The following is a 14,300-nucleotide window of genomic DNA, read 5'->3' as shown; positions in this document are numbered from 1 at the left end:
GTTCCACACCAGAGAGCAGTAAACTCAGCTCTGCGCCGCAAAAAATATCCACAACAGGTCACATGACCTTCAATTCAGATTCACAGGAAAACTTTCCCCAGAACGCTGGAGCTGCTGCCGATGTTTGCTGCGTTCAGGACTGTTTGGCTGTTTCAGTGCATCTTTCTCTGCGGTGGGGTTGTGATTTTATAGAGTTTAGTATGTGAAATTAAATTATGTTTTCTGGGCCTTTAACCTTGAGTTGATTTATTCAAACTTTGACCTGTCTGTACGTTTTCCTGCCTGTCCCTCAGTGTTTCCTGAGACAGACTCCAGCTCCCTTCTATTCTGAATGATAACTGGTTGAGAAAAGAGGTTTTATGTTGGACCCTGAAGCTGGACCGGCTGGGACCCACTGAGATAAACTGTCCTGAAGTCTAAACATTAAGTGAAAACCCGAGAACATTTAGATCTGCTTCACTTCAAGATAATGCCTCCACATTTTATTTCCAACAAGCTGAGCTGAGTCATATCAGACACTTATCTCAGCCCATTAGCACAGTTTTTCACTTCCAGATTAAATGACTGTAAAAAATGTCCACATCCTCTCATAATGTCCACAGTCCAAGCTTCAACAACACAACGACGGACAGAGGCTGAAGTTGTCGTGTCTGTGGTTAGTCGTCCTTTTCTTTTCGGTGTTTGTCGGTGGAGACCGCAGAGTGTCAGGCTCCATTTAAAAGGCTGCTGGCTCCCATTCAGCAGAGCGACACCAGTAAACCTCAGCACCGACTGTAAATCCTCCTTTTCACTGTGACACAGCCCGTCAGCTCATAAACAGCTGACTGAGGGGCTCTGTCTGGAGCTCAACACTTTCACTCTCTCAAACAAGACGTTTGCTGGTTGTTTTACAGGATCAGGTCAAACACTATAACGTAAAATAAACATTTAAAAAAAAATGTGACACCATCCTGTTAAATTCCTCATTTCTTATTTTATTTACAATACTGAACGTTTTCGGAAAAAATGGAAGTTTCACAGTAGAATTTTGACTTCAGGCTTGTTCAGATTATCACACTGAAAACCATTTGAAGGAGCGATGATTAAAATCCAAGTCAGTTTTCTGCAGAAACCTTTACTGTATTTTTTCCAGTGCACAGTATTAAACCCAGCACTGGAGGCACGTTGCCAAATCTGATTAAGATTTAACAGAGTGCATTTTATTTACATCAGCACATTCTCTGGCGAGAGAACCCGGCCCAGTATAAACCACTGCTACCAGACCACGTGATGAAAACGAAGCCGCTTCATGAGCCGAACACTCAGACTCAACAAATCAACACGGGAAAGATTCAGGAGACGTTCATGGACAGTTCAGGAGCCGGCAGATAAATACTGCTGATATTTTTTACACCCAGTACTTTCAGTTGTTAACAACACTACAGAGAGTCTAACACGGCCTCTCACTGGAGATTCAAACCGAGTTTATCTCTGTGGATCTGTGGCCACTGTTTCAAAAAACACGGGATTTAAGCGTAACACGCCAACCTTTGGCACAGTGATTAAAGTCTGTGATGCTGTGACGGTTTACTGACCAGAGCGCAGAGCAGATCCACGGCCTCCAGCACCAGCTCCTGATGTCCGACCCGGGACACGCCCAGAGACAGCAGCTCCTGGTGGGACATCCTGAGCAGCTTCTCCCCGTCCACCTGCTGCCGCTGGAAAGACGGGATGTACTGCTGCAGGCTGTCGTCCAGTCCTGAGGGACAGATGAGAGACAGCACACTGAGAGGACACACCAGGTACAGCATAAAGAGAGGGGAAGTTACTCACAAATACATTCTCCCAGTATAAACCACTGCTATCAGCTGGTTTTGCTTTTGTTGTAAATATTTATGGATTAAATCACATTTCTGGTTCATAGTTAATCATGTGACCTGGCCTGAGTGCAGTGAGGCACAGGGAGGCAAAGGACTGAACATACGAGAGAGCAGCTGAGTTTCAGTGAAAGTCGGCTCTGTTATGATCCATTCAAGTCTGACGGCAAACACAGCTGCTGAGTCAACACTGACTTATTGACTCTTCCTGCTGATCCATCACTGTGACGGCACCACAGCTCGTCCTGTAACCTCGCCACACCTCAGCTCAGCATCAGCTGGATCTCTGGGTCCAGACAGACACACGGTCCAACCGTCCTGCACACTCAGGGTCCAGGTTTGATTCCTGATGTCTTACATTCATCAACATATTTGAGTTTCAGCAGAAAATAATCATTAAGTCCTATTTTACTCATCTGAATCCTTTAATAAGCCCATGCTGCAGGACCAGCAGATAAGATCTGAACAGTTCTGGATCTGCAGGATCTCCCTGACCTTATGTGACCTTGAGCGAGACACTGCCAGCTCCAGTGGCGCCACGCTGTGTTGGACCCTGAACTCTGACCCCTGACCTCTCTTGTGAAAGACAGCAGCGGGAGACGAGATGAAAGAGTTCCCACCGCTCGATCAATGGAAGAGCATCAGCGTCTCCTGAGGCTCATCAGCACAGGAAGACGAAACGTGTGTTAACCAGAGAACGTGTGATTCATGAGTGAAGGAACTAAAACTGCAGCGAACAGTTATTTACAGAAAAACACGGATTTAATCACGTTTGTGTGAAGCAACAACTACTGACAAACTAACAACATGTTAGTCTGAGAGAGGTTTTCACACAAGCTTCCACCAAATGGCAGATGCTGTGAAGAACTCGGCAACAAGTGGGACGAGCAACTGGCCGACAAAATGCCTGAGCCGGTGTGAACGGTGGAGAAGAAAACAACTGGCCCTGCATGTGGTGATTAAAGGGTCCCGCAGAAACTCCGACTCCCGTTTGTGTTCAGACCGACACGCTGGACGACAGATGGCCGACACTCACTCTGACAGCAGGGAGGAACATTCCTCCTTAACTAACCGCTGATGTGACACCTCTGAGTTTCCCTGAGCTAAGTCCTCTGACACTGGGAGACACCCAGAACAATACACTGTGACACTGGGAGACAATAAGGAGCACGTTTGTTTGCTTACTGCTGAAATTTCTTTAAGTTAAAGTCACGCAGAGAAACACGCAAACTGTTTTATCCCCTTAAAGAGAAATCCGTTTGTTTCGGTGTTGGTTCTTTAGTCAGAAAACATGTTCTGCTCCTGCATGTTCCTGGAAAGACGCCTGGTTACAAACTTCCATCATGCTCCCAACTTCCTCAGAGAAATATTCGAGCTCACTGCCTGAAACACACCCATCAAAACTGGGAGACAGCAGGTCTGATGGTGACACACCAACATAAATAATAACATATTCCACTGCTGTTTGTCAGAGCTGGACGGTGAGAGTTTGTGGTCAGCAGGAATGTGTTGCCGACAGCCTGGCTCACATTACTGACACCCGAGGAGGCCGATAATCTCTCAGCTGCACAGCAGGGGCGGCTAAATGTCACGCGACTGCCAAATCACTTGCTAATGAAAGCATGACAATGTCGGGCCAAGCCTCCCTGCAGAGCTCCCTGCAGAACACCACCACCTTAACAAGCAAACCTGAGCTCCTGTTTAGCCTTTACATGTGATTCCTCCTTCAGCACGAGCAGGTGGGATTCAGCTGATGGCATCAGGTCCAGATTCACAGACTTTAAAACTGTTTTCAAATTCTTCAAAGTGCATTGGGAGATCTGTTCTCAAGGTGTTCAGATATGGCAGTTTAAAAAAGGCCTTCTTTAGGTTGAAGGTTTTATTTACATTGTGAAACAACAGACTTGATCCCAGCAGGATTAACCTGAATATGTAAAGTAAACATGCTTCATGAGTCTGGCACAGAGCCAACATCCAGCGCTGGATCCAAAGTTCTCATGAGAAATGAAATAAAATGGCATTAATTTATGTGACAGTTGAGACATTTTTTTTTCATCCCACATTTCGAACCCTGAAGTCGGGTTTGGCGCTCGTCCCAAACTCTTGAAAAGCGGCTTCAAGCGTCTGGCACACAGCGAGGATCGAGCAGGATCACCACGCTGAAATACTGCTGAGCGGTTTGTGCTCTTGGCTTTGGAGACGCTTCTCAAGCAGCACCAATAATGAAACACAGCAAACTGCCGGCTCGAACGAACGCTGCAAAAAATGTGCGATAAATGTGGTATGAATTTCTTCTTCATCCAGAAAAGTGGATCAGTTTAAATCAGATATTTTTTTTCTTTAAATTCTAATAAATTACTTTTTTCCTTGAAATTTTACATGATCACAAAAAAAGAGATTCAAACAAGCTGATCTGTGTAAATTATCACATCATTAGCTGATTTCCGTTTCTTTTTTTAAACATCTATCTAAGAATATACAATGAAATATTCACAGCCTGATCCTGTTTTTGCTGGAGTTCTTACTTCCTGTCACCAAACAGGTGACAGGAAGAGGAGGAAGGATCCTGACGCTGGCAGCAGATCAGGCGCGTGCTCACCTCACGCACATTATATCTCATGTTCATCAATTAACAGATTTATATTGAGCAGCAGAATCATTCCCCACTAATCTAAATCTAATCAGCTCTGAGGTCAGTTCACGACACAACGACTGTGTTTTAACCTTTGTTCTCTGTAAAACACTCTGTAACCAACCTGTTCGCTGACGGAATAAATCTGACTCAGCGTGAAACCATGCAGGAGACTGAGCAAAGTGCACACATCCTCTTAATCCTGACAAATTCCCCACAAGTCATTAAACGGTGAGTCTTCAAACTGTGTGTGTGCTTTTCTTGATAATAATATTGACAACGTCTCGAGATAAAGCTGATCACAGATCAGTGATATTTATACTAAAGGAATCAAGCGACAGTGTCTCGTGATTTTACAAACCTTGGTAGACTGTGGGACTTCGGATGACTTTAAATGAACCTGCAGGGATGGAGATTTTTTTTTGCAGTGTATTTCCAGAGGCCCAGTTTCCAGAGTTTACTTTAGTCACAGATGTAACAGAAGTTTGTTTCTCTGTCTGTGTTCTCGTCTCGGACCGTCTTATATTTGCAGACGACCCTGGGCCTCTGTCCTCCTGTCAGTCAGGTGCTGGTGGGAAACCCTCTGTGTACCAACAGGACAGTGCAGCAGCTCAGGGTGGAAAGGTTTTTTCTTATTTCTCATTCAGTGATAAAAACCAGCGTTTCACCTCAAACCCGTTCGACACTGTCGCTGCTTCACCAAAGTTACCTGCTAAAATCACTCGATAAAAAAACAGCTATGGAATTTGTCCAAACAGAAGATAAAAACACCAACTTACAGCTGCAGGTAGAAGAATAATGTACTGACTTCCTCCTAAAGGAAGTGTAGAGAACACAGAGTCTAAAACCCAACGTCTTGGAATGAAATGTTCGACAATTTCACATAGGTGTAATGTTCTGATGTCCACATACTTTTGGCCTTGTAATGTATGTCAGAGCTCCTGTTATAACATGGCAGCGTGTATGAGAAAACCTCACTGTAAGATAAGAGTATTTACTCTTGAACTGACTTTTCTTTCTGAAAACAGATGAAAGTCTCTGATCGGTTCTGCTCTGAAATCTAAACGTATCTTTCGATAACTCAGGAGTTTGTTGACATGGTTTCGTTTATGGACCGTCCTCTAAACTCCTGGCCGCACAGCAACTGAAAGTATTTACAGGGATGATAAAGTGGGTTAGCCTGTGAGTCTCCAGTCAAACACGTGAGGACGGTGCAGGTGAAACTCCAGCTGCTCGTAAACAGTCCAGTTAATCATTTGTCAGAAAGATCAAAACAAACAAGACGTGCTGCCTCATTTTACTCAGCGTTATGACAAAGCGCCCAGAGGTCCTACCTTTTTTACTGACGGGGAAAATCTGAAAGATATTTACCATTTTCATTAATGCAAACTGTGACAGGCCTGTGGCATCTCGCAATTATTTCACGTTGAACAATTCCATCTATGACAGCTACACATCCACTGTAGTTTTTATAGTGTTTTAACATTTTTTCATATACGCATTTCATTTACTTGTTTGTCAAGGTAGTTACTTAATTGGTTGGATAATATTTATAACTTCATTCAATTAAATTTTGTATATTAACTTTTTCTCTTCCTTTCTGAGGCAATATAATATTATATTTAATATCTAAGTATTTAAAACAGGGAGAATCACACTGGCTGTTTCAAACCAGTTGAGGAAAACACTTAAACTGTAGTCAAACGCCACATCAGGGCTGTCCTGAGTGAAGTCTCCGTCGCCTGTCCTTACAGCGAATGGCACGTGTTGTGTTGCTGAGGCACAAAGCCGGAGTTCGGACCCGACACTCCCCAGCTGGGGGCAACAAAAGGAACCCACCTCCATCACAACAGGACAAGGGTGGAGAGCCGGGAGGAGGAATGGCAAAAGAGCACTAAGGCTATTCATAGCTTCACTGGGCCTCTTTCAAACTCTACACTGTATCACACACACACACACACACCCTGACCATTTGTCTCACTGGTACGAGGCAGTGGGGGGGGGGGGGGGGGGGGGGGGCACACTCTGTGAACAAACACTATTCAAGAGGAAAAAGGATTTCCTTGAGAGCTGAGCAGTCTTATAACACTAAACAAACAGGAATTGTGGGAGTTCACTGTGTGCAGAGCAGAGAGAGCTGCGATCCCACTGCACAGACTGAAAGCAGAGCCCAGTTTAACCAGCAACAGCAGCACACTGGAGCAGACCTCCAGGGATGGATGGCCCACACAGTAACGGCCAAAACGAAAATGTCAGAGGTGTCATCCTGTGAAGAGCCAAACAGAAGACAGCGTGGCCACTATTCTTACCACCGGTGGGGTAAAAATGTAAAGTTCCCTCCAATGTTTTGTGCAACCAACAGTCCTAAACTCAAACACGTTCAGTGCCATCACAACAGAACGAAGCAGAGCCTCACAACTCAGAGGCTGGAACTGGCTAATCGCTGCTCCTTCAGATCTACACGAGTCCTGTGTGAACGTGGCTCTAAACACTCTCACTCCTGAATGACATCAAAGTTCATCTCAGAAGGGGGAAAAAAGCAGGAAGAGGCGCTCGGTGGAGGGAACCTGGCTGTTTCCTCTGATTCAACACGCTCCCCGAGTGAACTCAGTGTCACTGATAACACAAACGCTGGGTGGGAGACTAACAGCAGGGAGAGAAAAAACCATCAGCTGCTGGATGGTGTGACAGAAATCACATTACAGGACAGTGTCTGTGAAGATTCTCAGTCGCCCGGGTCACAGGTGAGATGAATCATGGGTACCTAGACTGAATGAGAGCAAACGAAATCACGTGTCCACATACTTTTGTCCACACAGTGAATTATAGTTCCCTCGTTTTTTTTCAAGCCATCACTGAAGCTGACGTCTCCACTGTAAATGTTCTTATGGTGCGGTAAACGTTCACCATTCATGTGTCTCTGATGGGACTTCAACCCCCAACCCTGATGGCGCTAGTGCCTTGCTCTGCCTGTCGGACCACATCAGGCTGCGCCGACGTTCTCAGGCGACAGTTAGAGGTTCTCCTCCCACTCAGCAAACAGCCAGCCTTCATGCTGTGGGTCTGATGGGAATCTCTTATCTCATCTCACAGGATAAAATGTGGCTGATTTGGATTCGTTCCAGCTGATGAGTTCAAACAGCACACCTGTCTGCCCTCACGCCTGTGATGACACGCTGGTGACATGCTGGTGACAGGTGGATACAGAGGAGGAAGCTTTTCTGTTTGTTTGCTGATGTGCTGCAAAGCAACTCCACCATCCTCCAAACACAAAGGACGACGGGTAAAAGGAGACGGATGCAGTTCATCAGTGACACAAAACAAAGGTTGGACTGAAGCTCATAAATATATACAAACACCACAGAACAAGAGACATCAGTGTCCATCGATGCTGAAAGCATGTCTGTATCCCACAGGCCAAATGATCGGCTGATGTTTTCACTGCGCTGTGTCACAAACATACAAACATGAAACAAAGGGAACTTCCCCACAGAGAAGAAGCAACATGTTTTACAGTTTGTGACGGGACAGTTCAGTGAAAAGACTGAATTATTAATAAATACTGCAGCTGTGTGGGCCTCTTACAGCTAAATGACTGCACATTGTTTAATAACGGTAATTAAAATGTGTTTGTCTGTCCACCAGATCTGTGACCTTCCTTCCTTCATCTCAAAAATAAAAAAGACCAGGCAGGAAGGTCTTGGTTAGATAAAATTCTGCAAACCAAAGGCACAATGATGCAGAGTTCTGGCTGCTCTCCACGCCACGCTCCCTCAGGAGGGAGGAACCGGAGGGTCAAAGAGTCAAAGAACATGATAAGAGTCTGATTCTCTCTGCTAAACTCTCAGATTTTTATCAAGTGGAAATTAATAATCTGATGGAGGTGAAATCCAGCAAATCCTGAACTTTGAGAAGCCTGGACTGGAGTCCAGGGTTAGGAGTGTCTCTCCTGGTTTGATTGAATATGAAATATCTGTGATAAGCTAATATGGACCAATAACACTGGGCCTACCTGGTTCTATTTCTATTAACCAAAATCCCAAATATACTGTATCTGATTCTACTGTATTTCACAATATGATGACTCAATTCTCACTCAACAATCTTTATTTCTAATCTAAAACTCGGTAAAGTAGGAATTCCAGCTCAGTGTATTTGCAGTACACAGGTAATTCCTTCTAATCTTCTTCCACAAACCTCTTCATGAAGAGAACTGGATGTGTCACTTTATTTACCAGCCTCCTCAGCCTATATCCAACCTGTCGTCATTTACGTTGCCGTGTGCGACTGCACCTGCCAGACGAGCAGAGCGGTATGTGGATTTGTCTCAACACGCCGAGCTTCATCCCCGAGGTGAACGTGTTTCCCTTGGAGCTCAGCTGTCTGATCAGTTTGCTCCAGTAACACGAAGCGATTAAAAACTGCCTCAGGGCTCCGTCACCGAGGGACTCACTGATCTGAGAGCAGTGTTATGGACTGTGCTTTAGCTGAACAACACCAAGCAACAACAGCATTTTTAAGCCCTGTGCAGGACACGCAGACATGGGATCAAACGTGTAAAGGCTCAGTGACAGTCGACCTGTGGGAACACACTCCAGATCAAACAAAAGAATTTCTCAACCTCCCGTGAAATAACCTGTTGCTGAAGTCGTACAAGGCGAGTAAACACACACACACACACACACACACACACACACACACTCACCACACACACCCTGGCCGCCTATAACCAGAGGCAGCAATACATTGTGTGGTTACACTGTAAATACAACAGCAGGATCTCGATCAATGATGCTTGCGGAAGGAGCTATGCAACTAAACTAAACTAAACTGAACTGAACTGAATGATTCTGGAGCAAAGCAGCGCAGCAAAGTGAGAGTTGTCATGATGCCATGTTGTGGGTTTTTGTTGCATTGAAAACGTTGTGCTGAGAGCTGGCACTGAACATCTGATCATCACAGATCTCCTCCACGTGTTTTATCAGGGAGGGAGAGAACAAACTTAACTGGGCCACAGGAAAAATCAAGACCACCTGCCTGACCCCTCTGTGTGTGTCTCTCTCTTTTCAGATCTTTCTGTCATGGCGCCGCCATCAGAGCGACCTTTTGACCCTCCACACGGCAGGAGGTCGACCTCAGTGAAGAGCGGCTGTTGTCTGGATCTTTACACACTCAGCTCTGCATTGTCTCTGCTCCTAAATGACATGTGTATGGGTTTTTGAGTGTGTGTGTGCTGTTGAAGGACAAGCTGAGCTGAATGGATGCTCACTTTCTCACAGCAGTAAATCAAACTCATACAAAGCCTAACTCATGGGGCATTTTAAGACGTAGTTTCAACTTTGACTCACTCCTCCACACAGCTGGAATTTCTGACCCAGCTGTTGAGGAAACATCAGATTAAAAAAAAAAAAAAAAATGCTGCTGCTGCTTATTCAGACCTCCAGGTAATTAAAGACTTCTTTATCAAACCAGAATTATGGGCCTAATACTCATTTGATGGCCGATCTGTTAACTGGTCGGGCCTGTTCATTGTTTAATGACACACTATATTGGATATGAATACTTGGCTGAGCGCTGTCTATGAATGTGTGTGTATATAAACACATACATCTCATCCAGCTGCCACTGAACAACAAAGCCCAAGGTTTTTTTTTTTCCAACTGTACTGACAGGTAAAAAAAAAAAAAAAGGGTAAACACTGATATAATCATGGAGGTTTTTCCCTATCAGTCTGTCACTGTGTCAACACACATACACATACATTTCATACAGTTTACTGCATGTTACAGCCAAAGAACACGTAACTGAGCTGCTGAGCTGATTATGGCTGTAATGAACTTTAATACTTTTCCAGTAACTGTAAAGTATCAGATATGTTCTTTGATTGCTCCTGATCAAGACTTTTGATATTAGATTATTTTTATTTAAGCAAAGTTACCTCAGCTCACACATTTAACAGCTTAGAAACTGTCCTTCTTGAGTTTTACAGTATAAAAAAAAAGTACCGAATTTGGTATGAAACTGATGAAACTGATATTGGCTCTCACTTGGCTCAGCCCTAAAGCTGATTTAAGGCACAGTCCATGGAACACATTTACAACAAACGGGTCGCACCACCAGCACAATTCAAAACACAACCTGCTGATAAAGACACAGAAACAGCAGCTCCACACAGAGCCGCTACCTCCCCTCGCAGGAAGCCGCAGGTCTCAGCCTCACCTCTCAGCCAGTCCACCACTTGTTGCGGGGTCCACTTACTCAGAGCCTCCATTACTCACAGCGCAGCGACAACCGGCGTCTCTCCGGGATTCACTTGCTTTAAATCTCTTTTGTCCAAATCACCGATTAAAATCATTAATTAGACATGATTAGTTCATTAAAAGGCACAAAGACCCGCAGTCACAACGGTCCAACTGTCCGCCGCTCACTGACTTACTGCTGCTGAGGAGAGAAGTTTATGAGCGACTTTGAACGCACGAGCCGAGCTGCGCGTGGGGTGGGCGTGGTGTGGCGTGGGCCACGCCTTTTCCTACCTTCTCCTCCAATCATATGAGAGTATTTTAATGTTGCCTTCAGGTGCTATGGGAATGACCACACATTAACGGCCACACATTGGCGACCGTAAGTTCGAGCCTCTGGTTTTCAAAGGTGACAGCTGTATGGAAATGTTTGGGTGAGTTATTTATTTTGTTGATTTTTGATGTGAAAGAAGTAAATACACCCCCCGCGGCAGGCAGACATCAAAAGTGAGTTTTTCTTTAAAGGTTTGAGTGGTGTTAGTTTTGTACATGGTGTTTTGTTATTTTACATTTTCTGTTTTTTCCTCTACTGGTTTATTTTAATTAATAAATTCATCAATCTATTTATTTATTTGTTTATGTTTTTATTAATTTATTTATTTGGAAATGCAACTTGGAAATTAGGCTTCAGAAAATAATTTCATAGTATTTAAGAGCCTTGATTTTATAACTCTTATGAGTTCAACCAGTCAGCGCTACTCTGATTGGCTGACGCAACATGTCGTCAGTGCCAGTAAGCGGCACTCTGATTGGCCAAGTTTTTGGCGCAATGCGGCAAATTTCTCTGTCTCTGATTTCATCCCAACCGTGGAAGCAAGTGGTCGTTCGGCTCTGTTCAGCGTACATCAAAAACCACCGTTTTTTACTAAGTTGAAAGCAAGTTGGTCATGTTTGTTCATTTTATGTTCATTTATGTATTTATAGTGTTACCTGTTCGAGCTTTGTTGTTTTAAACTACCTAAACCTACTGTGGCTACAATTGTCATTGCGTGTCATCCCATCAGCTAACGTTAGCTAAACATTGGCCATAGTTATTAAAATGGAATTGGAATTACTTTTCAAAACGACCGTGCCTACAAATGTTCACGTTAAAGCTTCAGCTAACGTGAATATTTGTAGGCACGGTCGTTTTCAAAAGTAATTCCAAGTATTGTTAGGTCGCTATTCGCCAACCAGAGCTAGACTGGTAGCTAACCTAAGCTAAATTCGCTAAGCTAGCGAAAAGACCAAGCTACTGACCTGCACAGTCTCCGTACAGTGTTTGTATCTAGCAGCTTCTTCATGGTAGGTAATATGCTTTTTACATGCTAACGACCCACTAGACAGGCAAGTGGTGATGTAGATGTATTAATCCAGTATTGGAAGTGGATGCATAGGCAACATATTTTACTTAAAAATATGGGGACTTGGTGTATGTGTGGTGTCTTTAAAGGTTAAAAATAATGTTTAAAATTCATAAGTTAAATGTGTTAAAACGTATAAAAATGTTAAATATGTGTTTTCCTTTGGTTCATGGAAGTTGTATCAGAGTGTTCTGTACTTTTCTTAGTTTTCGGAAGCGGCGACAGAGTGATCCTTCTTTCTGTTAATACTCCAATTCGCATCTTTGCCGCTCAGCTCCGTTCCGTTGCTTCAGTCAATAAGTTCGGTCAGTAACAGAGATGGGCTCGTAAAGTTGGTTAATGTGGTTGCACATATTTCAGCCAGGGAACGTACAGTCTGTAAGTATTGTGTGCGTGTGTAGTTTTCAAAGTGGTTTGTTTATTGTGTTGTGTTGTCAACATTGTTTAGTGGAGTTTGTTTGCTAGCCGCATTACGTTTTGCGTAATGTCCTGTTATTGAATGTATTTGTGTATTTATGTAGTCACCTGTATGTGCGTAAGGGCACGCGTGGTGAGAGCAGTACAGTATGACTGCAGGTTGCCTTTGCATGTTTCTAATGATTTGTCTTTTTCTACTCGTGCAGATGGAGCCATTAAATTTGATGACACCGCCACAGAGGACTTTATAAGGATGAAGCAAAGGACCGCAAAGAAGTGGAGGTGGAGGACACGGCGGTCACTCAGGACTGATTATCCATTGTGGAGAATGTTGTCACGGCTTTTGTACATTGTCTTCTTTTCTGTATTCAGTATAATTGGTTCTGGTTGGATTTTACCTCAAAACACATTCAGTTTAGCGCTTTAATTTTTATTGTTTTAAATTTCTATTGTTGTATATTTGTTGTGGTACAGACCCAGGCAAGGTGGGCTGTGTAATTTATTTTATTATTTTTATATTTATTTATTTATTTTTATTTTTCTATTACTGGTAGTTGTTAACTATCATTCATTTAGTTTTGGCAGACAATCAAAAGTAAAAGGATGTTTGCTTCAACTGATGCACAACATTGACGCAATCGCCACATGCAAGCCATTAAATTCATGTTCCTTGTTTTTACTGGTAGTTGGCAGGAAATTCATCAGAAGTCAAAAGCTTTTTTTTAGTGACATGTTTATGCCAGTGATTAACAAAAATAAAAATGGAAATAAATGAGTGGGGGGTTGAACTGTGATTTATTGTAAACCTCTGTGTATAACTGTAGTCCCACATGTTTCCAAAAGGTGGAGGACACGTTTCCTGTACCAGTTAATTTTCCTGTAGCTTCGTTGGCTCAGCAGCAGGTTTAAACTGGGAATGCATTACACCTTTGTATGCGTTTCCAGTTGTCACCTGCTGCTGAGACAATCAAATGAAGCTATAGGAAAATGAACTGGAACAGTGTGCCACCTTCTGAAGTGGGACTACAGTCGTGCGCAGAGTCTAGAAGCAGTGTAAAAACGATGTCTACAATGAGTTTAAATTTGAATTAGAAAAGACGCACAAGGACCGCATTTGGACTACAATTATCCCTCATTCACAGGTGCTGTGGGCGTCAATACTGGACTCTCATCGGAAAAAAGACGTCGTTTGGACGTGTCTTTGCGCAGTGCGTGTGCTGAAGTGTGGGCATCCTGCTGGGTCAGTGAGATTATCACATTAAAAACGTTTCCCCTGGTCTCTAATCAGATCCACAGTCATGTGTGCTGGGTGTTGGCTTGTTAAGCTTTTTTAGGGTCTGCAGACGTTTCCCATGGGAAGACCACACGGGACTCTGTTTAACTGCCTGAGAAGAAGAACATAACAGGGGATGGAAACAGAGAAAAGGCCAAATCAAACCAAACTTTGGTGAACGCTCAGGGCTTTCACTGGATGTAAGAGGGCGTATTTAAGGCTTTTCTACAGCGCAGAAGTACATGTGTGTGAGAAACTGTAAAACACTGAACTTCCATCCTGGAAATCACGGTCTTCATTATAATCTACAATCTGAAAATGTTGCACAGAACAAATAATAATGTAAAGTTTGTGCTTCAGTGACACCAAAAACAAGACTGATTAAACTAAGGTTTAATCAGAATCATTCAACTTTAAAGATCAAACACTGAAGCAAAACTGAAAAACCAATGGCTGAACAGTGGAGTCCTGTGAAAACCA

The 14,300-nt window shown here is 43.5% G+C and overlaps 1 protein-coding gene across 1 annotated transcript in view; it reads right to left on the bottom strand.

Annotated features, from left to right (window-relative positions):
- The window catches only part of cnksr3 (cnksr family member 3), a 31,547-nt gene extending 20,632 nt beyond the window's left edge, over nucleotides 1-10,915 (bottom strand). The window contains exons 1-2 of the mRNA XM_041064946.1: nucleotides 10,708-10,915; nucleotides 1,575-1,738 (exon numbers count right to left, since the gene is read on the bottom strand). Coding sequence (XP_040920880.1) covers nucleotides 1,575-1,738; nucleotides 10,708-10,759 — 216 coding nt within the window. The 5' untranslated portion in view covers nucleotides 10,760-10,915. The remainder of the gene's footprint in view (nucleotides 1-1,574; nucleotides 1,739-10,707) is intronic.
- Nucleotides 10,916-14,300: the final 3,385 nt, after the last annotated feature.

The sequence above is a fragment of the Toxotes jaculatrix genome, chromosome 19, assembly GCF_017976425.1.
Source record: "Toxotes jaculatrix isolate fToxJac2 chromosome 19, fToxJac2.pri, whole genome shotgun sequence".
NCBI lineage: Eukaryota > Metazoa > Chordata > Actinopteri > Toxotidae > Toxotes > Toxotes jaculatrix.
Note: the sequence above shows the minus strand (reverse complement) of the source record. Positions and strands in the feature narration are given on the sequence as shown.